The sequence below is a fragment of the Martes martes genome (assembly GCF_963455335.1).
Source record: "Martes martes genome assembly, chromosome: 16".
Classification (NCBI taxonomy): Eukaryota; Metazoa; Chordata; class Mammalia; order Carnivora; family Mustelidae; genus Martes; species Martes martes.
In genome coordinates this window covers 19,170,095-19,182,646 of record NC_137904.1, presented here as the reverse complement: position 1 = coordinate 19,182,646, position 12,552 = coordinate 19,170,095, and the positions used below count along the sequence as shown (strand labels likewise).

The 12,552-nt window shown below is 40.0% G+C and overlaps 2 protein-coding genes across 2 annotated transcripts; both read right to left on the bottom strand.

Moving 5' to 3' along the window:
• Positions 1 to 1,866: 1,866 nt before the first annotated feature.
• LOC308357142 (olfactory receptor 1D2-like) lies at positions 1,867 to 3,926 on the bottom strand (the record flags this gene model as incomplete). Its single annotated transcript, XM_080826619.1, has 1 exon — positions 1,867 to 3,926. Exon 1 carries the CDS (start codon positions 2,824 to 2,826, stop codon positions 1,867 to 1,869), a length of 960 nt encoding a protein of 319 aa, XP_080682745.1. The 5' UTR covers positions 2,827 to 3,926.
• A 7,367-nt stretch (positions 3,927 to 11,293) lies between these two features.
• Positions 11,294 to 12,256, bottom strand: LOC308356839 (olfactory receptor 1D2-like; the record flags this gene model as incomplete). The annotated part of the gene is made up of 1 exon (XM_080826137.1): positions 11,294 to 12,256. One exon carries the CDS (start codon positions 12,254 to 12,256, stop codon positions 11,294 to 11,296), a length of 963 nt encoding a protein of 320 aa, XP_080682263.1.
• Between the last annotated feature and the right edge of the window lie 296 nt (positions 12,257 to 12,552).

The window sequence follows — 12,552 nt, the reverse complement described above, 5'->3', positions numbered from 1 at the left end:
ATTCAGTTCAAACTCAAAGAACACACAATTGCTTCCTCTCAGGACAACCATTGTACTTCGGGATGCAGAAGTGCTTCATTGTTTGTTTCCCATTTCATCACACAGAATATTAAAAAGATATGTACTCAAACCTTGAGATTTAATAAATTTACTATTTTATCAGGGATATTCTTTTTGTCTAGAGTTTTATCTAATGCTTTGTATCTAGTAAGATGGCCATATTTTAAAAATCTGTTAACATAGTGAGTAACATTTATGGATTTAAAAAATACCAGATGATCTTTACAGACCTGTGATAAATCCAAACCAGTCATATATTAACCTTGTTACTATTATTATTTTTAAAATACTCTGTTGGATTCAATTTACAAGTATTTTGCTTAGAATTCCTGTAGCTATATTCATAAATGAGATTAGCCCCTGCAATTTTTCTTTCTTGCACCTTTTTCTGCTTTGGTATCAGGTGATACTGATCTCATAGAATGAGTGGGGAAGTTTTATTTATTTTTCCATTCTCTGGAAGAATTTGTGAAAACACTGGATGATGAGAACTTGCTAAAACTTGCCTGTGAAACCGTTGGGGTTTGATATTTTCTTTGTGGGGATATCTTTAACCACTGCTTCAGTTCTTCTAATAGTTATAGACTTTCTGTTTTTCCATTTATTTTGAGACAGCTCTGCAAGTCATATTTTTCCAGGAATTCATTCATTTTGTCCAAATGTTCAAAATTGTTGGCATATAGATGTTAATAATACTCTTAACATTAATATTAATATAAGAGTATTAATAATACTCTTAACATAATAATACTCAACATTCTAATCTAACAATAATCTAATCTAATAATAACCTAATCTAATAATAATAATATTAATATAAGAGTATTAATAATACTCTTAACATAATAATACTCTTAACATTCTAATCGCAGTTTTATCTTAAGTTTTATCCCTCTTTTCCCCAGCATAGTGTTTGTGTTTTCTCTTTTCTTGATTAATCTCTTGATTAATCTCCCAGAAGTTTGTCCATTTCATTTAAAGAACCAAACCATTTTTGATCCTCTCTATTGTATTTTGTTTTATTGATTTCTACTCTCAACTTGTCTCTTTTTTCTGTGTTCCCTGCAATCATACCATTGTTCATTTATTCCAGAACCCTAAGAGGACACTTAGCTCAATAAACATGAAGCTTTCTTTTTTTCCAATATAATCACTTAAAACTGAATTTTTCCCTGAACACTTCATGTTTGCCATGTCCTACAATTTTTGACATGCAGTGTCTCTATTACTCTTCATTTTCAAATATCCTAAATATATTTAGGAAATATAGAAAATAGCTAAATATTTTCAAATTTCCATATTGACTTCATTTCTAATCTTGAGTTAGTTAGTGTTTTGTGTCCACAAATTTGGGATTCTCTATTTGCCTTTCTGTCATTAAAATTCAAACCAAGTTATGATCAGATTCTATTCCTTGATATTTTTTGACACTGTATAGGGGTGTGTGTGTGTGTGTGTGTGTGTGTGTGTGTGTGTCCTAGTACCTAATAATTCCTGCAAATGTTCCATATGTGCTTAAGAAAAATATTCTATTTCTAATCACTGCATGTAAATGCCGCAGATTAAGCACATCAATCATGCTGTTTAGATTCTCCATATTTTCACCATTTTTCCACCTGACCCACCAATATTTCCTTTCATGATGATGATTCTATACAATTTTCCCCTGTAATTACACCAGATTTAAATAATACATTTAGAGATTTTTTTTTTGAAGGAACATGCTTAAATTGCTTTATCTTAGTGACTTTAGTAGAAGTGAGGCAAATACAAGATTTTGGGGCATGAAGTTATATGGTTTTCACTTCAATGACCCAGATTACCTCGTGTCAACTTCTGGAAAGCTTTCCCTAGGAACAGTCTTCTCAGAGCCCCATGCATGTCCTTGTTCCTCAGGCTGTAGATGAAAGGGTTCATCATGGGGGTCACCACAGCATACATCACTGTGGCTACTGAGTCCTTCATGGAGTAGGTTTTGAGGGGCTGCAGATATACCATACAAAGTGTCCCATAGAAGAGGGAGACCACAGCCAAATGGGAAGCACAGGTGGAGAAGGCTTTGTACTTGCTAGAGGCTGAGGGTATTCGGAGGATGGCTCTGACAATCCAGACATAGGACATGATCATGATCCCTAGGGGGGTGAAGAATATGAAGCAGCCGGAGGTAATCAGCACTACGTGAATGATCTGGGTGTTAGAACATGCCAGCCTCAGCAGGACATACATCTCACAGAAGATGTAGTGTATCTTCTGGGAACCACAGAACGTCACCCTGGTCATGAGGAGGGTGAGGAAGAGGCCATAGAAAACAGAAAGTGCCCAACATAAGATGAGGAGCAAAATACAGAGCCCAGGGCTCATGGCTGTGACATAGTGGAGGGGGCGGCAGATGGCCACATAGCGGTCATATGCCATTGTGGCCAGGATGAAGTTGTCCAGTGTCACCAAGGAGACCAGGAAGTAGAGCTGTGTCAGACACCCCACATAGGAGATGGCTTTATTCTGAGACTGAAGGCTTACTAATGTCTTAGGGATTGTATTGGTGACAAAAAAGAGGTCTGTGAAGGAGAGGTTAGCTAAGAATACATACATGGGAGTGTGCAGGCGGGAGTCAGAGGAAATGGCCAGGATGATGAGCACATTTCCCACCACTGTGACCAGATACATGGACAGGAACATCCAGAACAGAATCCGCTGCTCTTTAGGACTCTCTGAGATCCCCAGGAGGAGGAACTCTGAGGTCCCACTCTGGTTATCTCTATGCATTTCCTCAGTTGTCTGCAAGGTTAGCACCAACAGACATTTACAAATTGAGTATTGAGTAAGGACATTGAGGTAAGCAAAATCAAGTATTTTCTTAGGATTAAAAATATCTTAGACTAAATTTTATAATTTTTTAATGTGAGCAATGAAGTAATAACAAAAGCATAACATGGGAAATCTTTATTCAACTTTTTCCAGCAACTTTTAATCTGACATACTCAATATTATAGAAATAATGTTTATGTCTTATTTTAAATCCTATCAGCTTATAATATTCTTGAAGTACTTAAAGATTAGTATGTTATAGTTTTGATATTGCACAGATTTAAGTGATTTTAAAATAGGTGTATGTGTTATAGGAAATGGATATGGTACAATGGACAAAGGAGGGAGATAAGGACAAATATTGTAAGGGAAAAGAAAAAAAATTAACATTATTTGCTGATAGTATGATCTATCTGGGAAACCTAAGATGATCAGCTGAAGTGCCATTAGAAATAAAAAGGGATTTCAGTAAAGTGACCAATCACACAGTGAATAGTCACAAAACTAATCGTGCTCTTATAAGTATATACTGCAGTGATGAAGACTGTGTTGTCAGACACTGGAATTCAAGTGTGAGTGCTGCCTCTTACTAGCTGTGAAACCTCAGGCCATTTAACTTGGTTCCTTAAGACTCCATTTCTTTATTTCAAAAATAGGTCAGGAGTGGAGAAAATTAAACAATAAACTACTTAACAGAGAGTTTGTATGCAGTGAGCACTCCACAAATATTGCCTATTATTATCACATGCAAACAGTAATCATGAATAATAAGGCTAAAATCTAATGTGAAACAATCCCATCTACATTATCAACAAATGGATCTATGCATTAATATGTTGATAAGAATCAGGCATGATCAAAAAGAAAAAGCTGGGGACGCCTGGGTGGCTCAGTTGGTTAAGCGACTGCCTTCAGCTCAAGTCATGATCCCGGCGTCCTGGGATCGAGTCCCACATCTGGCTCTCTGCTTGGCGGGGAGCTTGCTTCTCCCTCTGCTTCTGCCTGTCACTCTGTCTGCCTGTGTGCTCTCTCTCTCTCTCTAACCAATAAATAAATAAAATCTTAAAAAAAAAAAAAAAAAAAAAAGAAAAAGCTGGTGGCATCATAATTCTGGACTTCAAGCTCTATTACAAAGCTGTAATCATCAAGACAATATGGGACTGGCACAAAAACAAACACATAGATCAATGGAACAGAATAGAGAACTCAGAAATGCACCCTCAACTCTATGGTTAAAGCAGGAAAGAATATCCCATGGAAAAAAGACAGTATCTTCAACAAAATGGTATTGGGAAAATTGGACAGCCACATGCAGAAGAATGAAACTGTACCATTTCCTTACACCATATACAAAAATACATTCAAAATTGATGAAAGACCAAATGTGAGACAGTAATCCATCAAAATCCTTGAGGAGAACATAGGCAGCAACCTCTTTGACCCCAGCCACAGCAACTTCTTCCTAGAAGAATTGCCAAAGGCAAGGGAAACAAGGACAAAAATGAGCTATAGGGACTTCATCTAGATAAAAAGCTTTTGCACAACAAAGGAAACAGTCAACAAAACCAAAGGAGAACTCACAGAGTAGGAAAAGATATTTGCAAATGACATCTCAGATAAAGGGCTAGTATCCAAAATCTATAAAGAACTTATCAAACTCAACACCCATGGAACACATAATCCCATCAAGAAATGGGCAGAAAACCTGAACAGGCATTTCTGCAAAGAAGACATCCAAATGGCCCACAGATACGTGAAAAAGTGCTCCACATCACTCGGCATCAGGGAAATACAAACCAAAACCACAGTGAGATACCACCTCACACCAGTCAGAATGGCTAAAAATAACAAGTCAGGAAATGACAGATGTTGGCAAGGATGTGGAGAGAGGGGAGCCCTCCTACACAGTGTTGGGAATGCAAATTTGTGTAGCCACTCTGGAAAACAGTATGGGGGCTTCTCAAAAAGTTGAAAATAGAGCTACCCTACGACCCAGGAATTGCACTGCTAGGTATTTATACCAAAGATACAAATGTAGTGATCTGAAGGGGCACCTGCCCCCCAATGTTTATAGCAGCAATGTCCACAATAGCCAAACTGGAAAGAGCCCAGATGTCCATCGACAGATGAATGGATAAAGAAGATGTGGTATATATACAATGGGATATTATACAGCCATCAAAAAAGGGAAATATTGCCATTTGCAACGATGTAGATGGAACTAGAGGGTATTATGCTAAGTGAAGTAAATCAATCAGAGAAAGACAATTATGATATGATCTCACTGATATGTGGAATTTGAGAAACAAGGCAGAGGATCATAGGGGAAGAGAGGAAAAAAGGAAACGACAAAACCAGAGAGGGAGACAAACTATAAGAGACTCTTAATCTCAGGAAACAAAGTGAGGGTTGCTGGAGTGGAGGGGTGTGGGAGGGACGTGTTGACTGGGTGACAGACATTGGGGAGGGTATGTGCTATGGTGAATGCTGTGTATTGTGTAAGACTGATGAATCACAGACCTGTACCCCTGAAACAAATAATACATTATATGTTAATAATAATAATAATAATAAAAGAATCAGGCATGCTCCTCAAATTCTCCAGGGAGGCATAAAGTAAAAATTTAATAAATGGATGGATATACCAGATTCCAAATGGAAAACTGAAATATTGCAAAGGCAAAAATTCTATTATTAACCTATTCAAAGTCCAAGTTTTTAAGAAACAAAAGCTAATCTAAAATTCATCTAAAAATAAGCATGAAAATAAGGTAAGAAAATGTTGAGAAAGAGAATAACAATGAGACACTTCCTCTGCCAACTGTAAAGGATTCAAAAATGGTGTAGTGCTGGTGCTGCACTGAATAGATTGATAGAATGGGACAGAAACTTCAGAAACAACTGAGTACATGTGGGATTTAGTGGATTATTATTATAACAGATCAGAGTTGCATTATGTGATAAATGTCATTGGGAGAGCTGTCTAATTATTTTTGGGAAAAGTTAGTAAGGTTTTTTATGTCAACTTTATGTCAATTTAAAAAAAGAAATGAAGGTTGAACTGAACTGTATAGAATATTAGTCATTTAGTGGATTTGAGATGAAGGAATGGGGGAGTCATAAGCCCAAGAACCTTAATGAATGAATGAAGGTACAGATAAAAAATGCAGTTGTTTTGAAAATCAGTCAGTGTGTCAAGGAAAGTAGACATGTTTTGCAAATTTAGTCAGGAACATGGTGAATTTGAAGTAGCAGCAATATAAACAAATGTAGCTGTGGGGACAATGGATAACATATGACATAACAGTAATTTGGAGCTCCGGGTTTTAGGGGAGAGGCCAGCCTGGCTTCTAGCAAATGAGTGGATTCATTATCTCAATGAAGAGAGTTCAATTCCCAGATATCCTCTGTGAGTGGTATAGTGGAAGGAGACTTTGAGTCAGAAGTTTGAGTCTGTGTCCCAGCTTAACCCATACAGCTGTTTTCTGAGCAAAGAACTGCCCAATACTGAGTACTTGGTTAGACAATGTGTTGAATATTTTGTGTATATTAAATCTTATATTTATTCCACAAATAGCCCTATTACTTTCTATTTCTCCATTTTGGAAATTAGAAGGTTAATGAGTTTCCCAATGTTGCCCAACCAGTAACTCATGGAGCTGGGATTTGATTACCAGTTTCTGCCTCCAAATTCCAGGCCTTAACTGCTCTGCCAGACATTAAACAAGAATACTGATGTCTCCCTCACTATGGGTTTAGAGAAGAGCTCAAATGGAGGAGGAAGCACTTTTCCAACCCTAAATCCATATGTAAATGAAGGAGCTATTATGAGGGTCCCAAAGGGAGTCTTATTCTTTACCATTTTCCCAAGCTTCTGAGTATCTCTTAATCCCCTAAAGTCAGAAACCCTGCTCTCAGGAGAAAGAGACATCCAGGGCCTACTTGCTTCTCCATCTTGCACCTGGCTCTCCCTACCACACAGAGAGGAGCACCCTCAGGCCATCTGTGTCTGTATGAAATAACCCAGGATGTCCTAGGGAAGACTCACCTGTGGCTGGCCCCTTGGTGTGGTCTACATGGTTAAGAGAGAAGAGAAAAGGAGGAATGTATCCTTACGGACTTCCCATACAAAGAGATATGGATTGGTCAGGTCAGGAGCTAGAAAATAAAAGAGAGACATAAATATCCAGGCTGTCTCTCAGAAGACTTGAGTGCTGTGTTGATGAAGAGAGCTGGCAGGGGAAAGTGATCCCAACACAGAAGGCATTTGAACAGGGCTGTATGATACAGTGGGCTAAGTGATCACTTCAGAGCTGATGCAAGCATTTAGTGGAGGTGGGTGATGGTTAAGATCTAATTCTAAGATTCCAAACTATAGAGTAATCATGTGATGGTCCTTTGGCATTTGAGTGAATATGGGAGAAACTCTAAGCTCAGGCTCTAGAGACTTTTTGCATACACAGCTTCCCACATTTATTATTTGTTACTGTAAAATTCACCCAAAGTTCAACACTATACATGAGGTAAGTTATTTTACCAATATTTAAGGGAAGGTTGTAGCTGGAACAATATGCCCAAGGTCACAGAGTGATTTGGTGGCAAGGATGAGGCTTTGACCTTGTTCCAAGTCAGGTGTTCACTTTGTTAACCTAAGAAGGGGGAGGAGGTAGAAAACCGGGAAACAAAAAGTCAGCAAGGGTTGGGCTCCTTGCTTCTTAGGACAGTGGAGTTTCAGTGAGAATGAGAAGTAATGGGCTAATTTCAGAGACCACTCCAAGACCGTGCCTCCCCCGCAAATGGCCTAAGAATGAAAATGAGCATAATGGTAACTCCCTGAGTGACTCCAACCCTGAGCACGCTGGCCACCATCTCTGTTTCTGCCATGGAGACAAAGATCTTACAACTCCTTAGACCTCATCAGAAACTACACAGCCTTCCACAGCCCATTTGTCTGGATTCAGGACCCTCTGGGAGGAAGCAGGGAAGAGGGCTGGGGAAAGACAGAGAACACCCAGAGAGCATGATATCTTTGCTTTTCTAACCCTCAAGGCAGGTGTCTCCCATGCTTCAGTGTGCAGAAAAACACCTGTGATACTTTAAAACAAAAAGCTGATTTTCTGGCCCCCTTCTGGAAATACTGATAATGCTTTGAGAACCAAGTCCTTTTTAGCAGCCACCTGGTGATTCTCACTGTGTGGAAATGCTGTTCTGAGTCTGTAAGACTCAATGGGTTCTGAGCATTTGTGTGGTCAGATGGCCTTAGAGACACAAACCCCTCTGCAGTGAGGGCAGAGAGTGTAGGAGTGGTATGGAAAAGTGTTCCAAACTTGGTGTTGGATAAGTGTCTTTTGGTACCTCCTGTGTTGCTCCCTGGTTGCAGAACCATGAGGAGGGCATGGAAACTCCCTGAGCCTCCTCATCCCACCACAAAGCCTTTCTTGCCTTGTAGAGACGCTGTCTGGTTTTCTTTTAGTCACTGACTGTTCCTGCAAGGTCAGCAGACCCTGACTCCTAATAGTATGAATCAGTTGACCCATTTTGTACATTATTGAAATGGAAGTACCTCTTTTGGGCTGTTTTGTGTCTGCTTCTCTCACTCTCTATATTATGAGGTCTACCCACATTGTTGTAGATGGTTGTGGGTTGTTCATTCTCATTGCATTGTGTGACTGCCATTGAAATCCATTCTACCATTGATGGGCACTTGTGGCTTCCAGTGTTGGGCTTTTAAGAATAGGGGAGCTGCACATTCCTCCTGGGCATCTTTCTATATGGGGGCAATGTCTGGATGACAGGACAGGTGTTCATTTAGTTTAGAAGACAGTGCTATACAGCTTCCCCTACGAGTTGTAACATAGCATTGCTATGTTCCCTTTAGCAGCCAGTGAGAGTTCCAGTTGCTCCACATTCTTTTTTTTTTTTAAGATTTTATTTATTTATTTGACACAGAGAGAGAGAGAGAGAGAGAGAGAAAGAGAGAGAGAGAGATCACAAGTAGGCAGAGAGGCAGGCAGAAAGAGAGGGGGAAGCAGGCTCACCACTGAGCAGAGGGGCTCCATCCCAGGACCCTGAGATCATGACCTGAGCCAAAAGCAGAAGCTTAACCCACTGAGCCACCCAGGTGCCCTCAGTTGCTCCACATTCTTAACATGAGTTGTTATTTTCCATCCTTCTTACTGGAGCTTTTTTGTGGGTATGTGGTATCTTACTGTGGTTTTAATTTGCATGCCTTTTCTGATTAAGGAAGTTAAGCATCTATCTTTTCCTTGGTTATTCTCCACAGGTATGTTCTCTTGTGTAGATTATCTCTTCAAGTCTTGTGCCCATTTTTCTATTGGGATTTCCTGTCCCCTTCATGTTGATTTATAGGAGTTCTTTATGTGTTTTGTTTAGAAGTCCTTTGTCAGATGTATGTAGTAATATCTTCAACTTTGTGGTTGTCTTTCATTCAGCTAATGATGGGTTCTGTGAATCAGGATATTTTAATTTTAAATACTCCAATTATCAGTTTTTAATTTATAGTTAGTATTGCTTATATATTGTTTAAGAATCTTTGCTTAATCTTTGCCAATATTTTTCTATATTTTCCTCTAAAAGATACATGGTTTTACCTTTCACATTTAGATCTGCTGTCAATCTAGACTTGATTTTTATATAAGGTGAGGGAGAGATCAAGACTTTTTTTTCTCCCCCTAGGGACACCTGGGTGGCTTAGTTGGTTGGGTGTTTGACTCTTGGTTTTGGCTCAGGTCATGATCTCAGATTTGTGAGATCAAGCCCCATTTCAGGCTTTTTGCTCAGTGAGGAGTCTGCTTGAGATTTTATCTTCCCCTTTCTTTGCTCATCCACCTGCTCAAGTTGTTTCTCTCTCTCTCTGAAAAATAAATAACTAAAAATTTTTAAAAAGATGTTTTTTCTTCCAAAAGTTGGATATACAACTTGGATATCCAAATGTCCAGCCCCATTTATTGAAATGCTTATCCTTTTCCTGCTGCATTGCAGTGTGAATTTCCAGGGTAGCCAATCACGTGATTGGAGTGTTGAAATTTTCAATTTTATCACTGCCGCTCACCATCCCCACCTGTGGAGAGGGGCAATCACCAGTGATTTAATCAATCATGCCTATGTAAAGAGGCTTCAATAAAAATCTAAAAGGATGGGTTTCAGAGAGCTCCTGGGTTGGTGACACATGTAGATTTGGGGAGAGGTGTATGCAGGGAGGGAATAGAAGCTCCATGACCTTTCCCAAATATCTTGTTCTATGGATCTCTTTCATCTGGTTGTTTTTGAATAATAATTAGTAATCTACTAAGTAATATGTTTCTCTGAGTTCCATAAGCTATTCATGAAAATTAATCCATCCCAAGGAGGGGATTGTTGAAAACCTCCAGTTGGCTGGTCAGTCAGAAACACAGGTCACAATTGGTGTCTGAAGTGGGGTGAGGGCAGTCTTATAGGACTGAACCCTTAAGCTGTGAGATTTGATTCTATCTCCAGGTAGACAGTGTCAGAATTGAGTTGAATTGTAGGATATCCAGCTGGTATCAGAGAATTGCTTGGTGGTGTTGGAAAAAACACACACACCAAAATTTCTGTCAGAATTGTAGAACCTAAGTAGGGTTTGGGTCTCACAATTACCTGCTCCCCTTTTTCTGCTTACACCACCACTCCTGTCATGAGCATATGTTGATATGCTTGAGAGTTTTGTTTTGAGGGAATGAAGAAGATGAGAGGTAAGGAACTACAGAAATAAAGGACAGGATGAACTTTTCCAAAGACAGCCTGACTTCTCTCAGGGAGAAGGAATGCAGGAAAAAGGCAAGAGAAATAGTATTGTTTTAAGGCCCAAAGGAAAAATGTCTCCCCAGAGCAAAAGAAAGGCATTTCTTGCCATTTCTGCCTGGACATCAGTGGTTGTGTCCAGAGGGACTATGGATCAGAACTGAAGCAATGGGGGCTGTGCCCAGCAGAGCTTCAGGTAAGGGGTGGCATCACCCAGGACATCTACAGTGGATTGATGCAAGTTGTCTTCCATAAAAGGCTTGCAGGAAGCAGGCTCTTTAGAGAAGTTCAGAGCTCAAGAGACTCTGAGTGGATGTGTGCTAGAGAACATAACAGACCCCATTAGGTCCTAACTGAGAATGTCTGGATAAGGCTGGGACTTTGGTCCTGTGTCAGGCAAGTTGAAGGATTTGATTTTGCAGACTTTTAGTATTAGTGTTAGTGACTTTATTTATTGCCAAGGTTTCCATTGTTTGGTGGATATTGGATTATGCATACATTTCTTTTCTTCATCACAGGTATATGAGCTCATTCTGAGTTGGTGCTGTGTACTAAACTCTCCTGTATTCCCCCAGAGGGTAATGTCTTGCCCATGGTGAAGGAAATTCCCAGTCTCTACTTGAATGCCTTTTCCAAACTTACCTCATGTCAACCTCTGAAAGGCTTTCCCTAAGAGAAGCCTTCCCAGAGCCCCATGTATGTCCTTGTTCCTCAGGCTGTAGATGAAAGGGTTCATCATGGGGGTCACCACAGCATACATCACTGTGGCTACTGAGTCCTTCATGGAGTAGGTTTTGAGGGGCTGCAGATATACCATACAAAGTGTCCCATAGAAGAGGGAGACCACAGCCAAATGGGAAGCACAGGTGGAGAAGGCTTTGTACTTGCTAGAGGCTGAGGGTATTCGGAGGATGGCTCTGACAATCCAGACATAGGACATGATCATGAACCCTAGTGGGGCAAGGAAGATGAAAGATCCTGTAGCAATCAGCACTGTGTGATTGACTTGAGTGTTAGAACATGCCAGCCTCAGCAGGACATACATCTCACAGAAGATGTAGTGTATCTTCTGGGAACCACAGAACGTCACCCTGGTCATGAGGAGGGTGTGGGTGAGGCCATAAAAAATAGAAAGTGTCCAACATAAGGTGAGGAGCAAAATGCAGAGCCCAGGGCTCATGACCGTGGTGTAGTGGAGGGGGTGGCAGATGGCCACATAACGGTCATATGCCATTGTGGCCAGGATGAGGTTGTCCAAGGCCACCAAGGAGACTAGGAAGTAGAGCTGTGTCAGACACCCTGCATAGGAGATGACTTTGTTCTGAGACTGGAGGCTCACCAGCATCTTGGGGATTGTATTGGTGACGAAGAAGAGGTCAGTGAAGGAGAGGTTGGCCAGGAAGAAGTACATGGGTGTGTGTAGGCGGGGATCAAAGCTGATGGCCAGGATGATGAGCACATTTCCCACCACTGTGACAAGGTACATGGACAGGAACATCCAGAACAGGACCCGCTGGTGCTCAGGACTCTCTGAGAGCCCCAGGAGCAGAAACTCAGAGACTCCACTGTGATTGCTTCCATCCATTTCCCGAACTGTCTGAAACATCAGCACCAACAAATGTTTATTAAATGCCCTCAATTGAATAAGGACATCCAAATAAGCAAAATCAACTGTTTTCTTAGCTTTTAAAGTATCTTAGGCTAAATTTTATAATTTTTTTTTGGATATAAGACAATGCAATAACATATAAAAGCATGACATGGAAAATCTTTATGCAACTCAGTCATTCCAGAAACTTCTAATCTAGTATTCTCAATATGGAATAATGTCCATGTCTTATTTTAAATCATACCATCTTACAATTTTCTTGAAATGCTTAAAGACTCGTATGGTATATTATG